At 42.4% G+C, this 3,750-nt stretch overlaps 1 protein-coding gene across 2 annotated transcripts in view; it reads left to right on the plus strand.

The window, feature by feature from the left end:
* Window positions 1-1,659: 1,659 nt before the first annotated feature.
* Window positions 1,660-3,750, plus strand: part of POLE2 (polymerase (DNA directed), epsilon 2, accessory subunit) — a 36,722-nt gene continuing 34,631 nt past the window's right edge. For both annotated transcript variants that reach the window (XM_004681896.1, XM_004681897.1), the window contains exon 1: window positions 1,660-1,773. In XM_004681896.1, the coding sequence (XP_004681953.1) occupies window positions 1,706-1,773 (68 nt within the window). In that variant the 5' untranslated portion in view covers window positions 1,660-1,705. The remainder of the gene's footprint in view (window positions 1,774-3,750) is intronic.

Here is a 3,750-nt window from a genome sequence, read left to right on the forward strand (position 1 = left end):
ACCAATCTAAAAAAAATGAGCAGAAGATCTAGATCACAAGCTCTCCAAAAAAGATATACAGATAGAAGGCCAATATGCACATGAGAAAATATTCATCACTTGTCATAAGGGAAATGCAGGTCCTCCCTGGTGGCACAACAGGTTAAAGCATAGCACTACAAAGTGGCCAAGGCCACTTCAGTTCAAGTTCCGTCCCCAACCAGGGAGCTGACCCACATGGTACGGCAGACCTCTCCTTTCTCACCCTTTGCTTCCCTCAGCAGTGTACTTCTCTGCCTGTTCTGCTCCCCACTCTGTCACTCTCTCTAGTGAAGCTCCTCACCACCTCCACACCTCTGGCTTATACCCCAGTTCTGTATGTATAAATAAGTAAATCTTTTAAAAAAAGGGAAATGGAAATCAAAACCACAGAGAGATATTATCTTACACCCTTGACCACAGCCCATATGAAAAACAAGTTTTGGTGAGTGTTTAGAACAAAAGGAACACTCATACTACTGGTGGAAATGAAACATTCTACACTATGTAGAGAACAGCATGAAGGTTTCTCAAAATACAAAATACATATCTACCACATCAACTAGCAACTCCACTTCTGTCAAAGAAAGTCAGGCAAAAAGTGGAGGGAGACAAGAGAGACTATCAGCAAGAAACTACTGCATTAAAGAAAAATGCTCATCATGAACTGAATTCAGCATCATGGAAACAGAAGGCAGAAATTAAATTTTTTTTAGAAGGTAGAAGTTTTAAGGGCTTAAATGAGCTAGGAGATAGATCTGGCGAAGGGGATACCAAGGGGGGTTGAACCAAGACTAAACCAGTGAATTCACTGGAGCTTATCCAGAGAAAAAACAAACCTCTTATCTTTATGTACTCAAAGATATTAAAACTAAGAGTGAACCGAAGTTGAAAAATAGCTCAAGGAATACCTGTGTGCCGTCGGTTTCAGTTTAGTAGTTATTAATACTTCTATAATAGCTTTATAGTTCTTGTTTTGTCTGTTTTTCTTGCTGAATTTTAATGTTACACTTGAGCATGCATCTCTTAAAAGTAGGCATAATGTTCAATTTGCTCATTTCCTAAAGATAAGAATGTTCACATACATAAACACAATGTCATCATCACAACTAAGCAGTCATTATTAATATAATTTTATATCCAACCCATATTCTAGATTCCTGAATTGCTTTGGAAATAAATATCACAATTTCTGTAAATTGGGATTAGCTGATTGCGTGATTCAGTCTTTAGTCTCTCATGAGTTTAGAGCCCAGATAGTGGTTAGAATCTGTAGTTATCCGAAATTTTCATTAAGGCTGGAAAATCTGCTTCTGAACTGGCTCACACACACTGACACAAGATAGGAACTATAGGTGCTGGCAGTTGTCAGGAGGCTTTGTTATCCTTATAGTTGAACCTTTCCATTGAGCTACCAGGGAGCACCTGGGGTCCCTAATTGCAGGTGGCCCGGGCGAAAGAGCAAAGCAAAAATAGCAGTGCATTTTATGACCTGGCCTTGCAAGTGTGCGGGGTCGTCTCCTGCTTGCTCCAGCCTAAGTGGTTCGTGGCCGTACCCCGCCAGAGGCTAGGATCCGCTTACTTCTGCAGGCAGCAGCGGCAGAGTCTCCGCTCAGCTACAGACAGAACAGGAAGGGGCGGGCGCTCCCAGGGGGCGGGGCCAAGAGAGTGGCGCCAAAAAGCGAACATGGCGCCGGAGCGCTTGCGGAGCCGGGTGCTCTCAGCCTTCAAGCTTCGTGGTTTGCTGCTGCGGAGGTGAGTCCACCCGAGCTGCATCCACCGTGCTAGAGGGGAGGACCAGGCAGGCAGCTGCTCAGGATATAGAATGTAGAGTATAGAGTGTGTCTCTATCGGGACGCAAGCAGAGGGGGTTTGCCCTCAACGATACAGACCCTTAAAAAGTTGTGAGAAGCGAAGATCACCCACCTGTCGTGGTCTTTAGGCTGCAGAGTCGCAGTGTTTCTCCCGGCTGGACCATGCCCTCCTGCCTGTGCCACTTTGAACCAGAAAGGCGGAGGTCTCTGTCACAGATGCGGTTTATTAGTCCCTCTCAACCTCCCGGAGGCGCTGCCTGCGTAAAAATAGAATCTTAGCAGCTCGAGGGAGAGACCTGGGAAAACCCACCGACCTGTCAGTATTTGTCAACTTTTGTTGTAGATATTGTGAGCCTTTCCAGCCTTTCTCAATTTTAGGACAGGTATTAGTCTTGAGAGGAACTTACTGATGTTAAGAAGTTACGTTTGAAGCATGTTCCTAAATCTCCTCCACTTTTTTTTTTTAAACTGAGAGTTCGTTAAAAATTTGTCTAATAGGTTCCTCATCATATCCTTATTTTCTAGGACTTAAAGGATAAACTTTTACAGGGTATCTCTCATTATATCGGTTTTATTTTTTGGTTAGAATACAGTATTTTTTACATATTTAAGTACCAGCTGGATGGTATATACTTTTTCTGTACCAGGTTTTGATTGTTTGTCAGGGTGGCAGTGTTTCTGTTTGAATTTGGTATGATGAATTTTATGGAACTTACAAATTTGCTTTTGGGTTAGGGGTGAAATATCTTGGGCAAGAGTTGGTCCCTGACATTTTGGAAATATGAGCAGTATAGGTCAATTAACCTTTCTTTTCGTTTAGAATTTGACCTGATGTCAAGTTGTCGTTGACTAATTCAATCAGAAATACATTGAAATCTGTTAGCCACAAAGTAATGTGTTGTAGCAAGGGACTACAAGAAAAAGTAAGATACTGTGGAGCTTGAGGGCACATAGTATATTTGTTATTTTTTGCAGCATAACAGTTACCCCAAAAGGTGATTTAAAATAACTCACATTGTTTCATATTTTCCATGAGTCAGGAATTCATTAGGCTTTTTGAATTAGTTTCGGTCTTGGTCTAGCAGGCTGCAGTTGAAGATTATCACAAATGTCAACTGGGTAGGATTCCCACCAGGTTCGATTAGTGGTTAGCAGGATTCAGTTCTTGCAGGATTGTTGGACTGTGACTATCAGCCCTGCTGGCTTTGGCGGAAGGCTGCCCCAATTCCCAGCATGCGGCTTGTTCCATCAAAGCTCGCAAGACTCAAGAGAGTAAAGTAGAAGTCACTGTCTTTTGTAACCAAATCAAGGAAGTGACTTCTAGTTTTTATATTTTAAAAATTGTAATACAAGTAAAATATTCATCACCTTTGTTATAGTCTGTTGTTAGAAGCTAGTCACTAGGTCCAACCAATACTCACAGGGAGGAAATTGCACAGGTATTTGAATACCAGGAAGCATGGATTATTAGGGTTACCATAGAAGTCTGTCTACGATGGATATTATATAATTTAGAATTACTTAATTTCAATTATGAAAATGATTTTGGGAAAGAAGTGCTATGGTAGTATATGGCCAGGTGTATATCTGCTCTAAAGTCAGGGAAGCATTTATTGAAGTGGTTTGAGCTGAGTGTTAAGCAGCACTTGTCTATATGAAGAGAAATGTAGGGGAAATGACCACATAAAGTCGATTAACCCTAAGGCAGGAGAGTGCCAACTGGATGAGCTGAGATATGGTGTGGGCCAGATCCTGTATAAATTTACGGATTTTAAACTATTATAAAAACTCCCGGCCCAGTGGCGCAGTGGGTTAAAGCACAGCACTGAGAATCTAAAGCCGCCTGCCGCGGAGGTGACCACATGGCGTGGCAGACCTCTCCTGACCCGCCCGCTGCTCCCCTCAGCAGTGTACTTCG

This window comes from Condylura cristata, unplaced genomic scaffold (genome assembly GCF_000260355.1).
Source record: "Condylura cristata isolate star-nosed mole 26May11 unplaced genomic scaffold, ConCri1.0 scaffold00013, whole genome shotgun sequence".
In the NCBI taxonomy this organism is placed as follows: domain Eukaryota; kingdom Metazoa; phylum Chordata; class Mammalia; order Eulipotyphla; family Talpidae; genus Condylura; species Condylura cristata.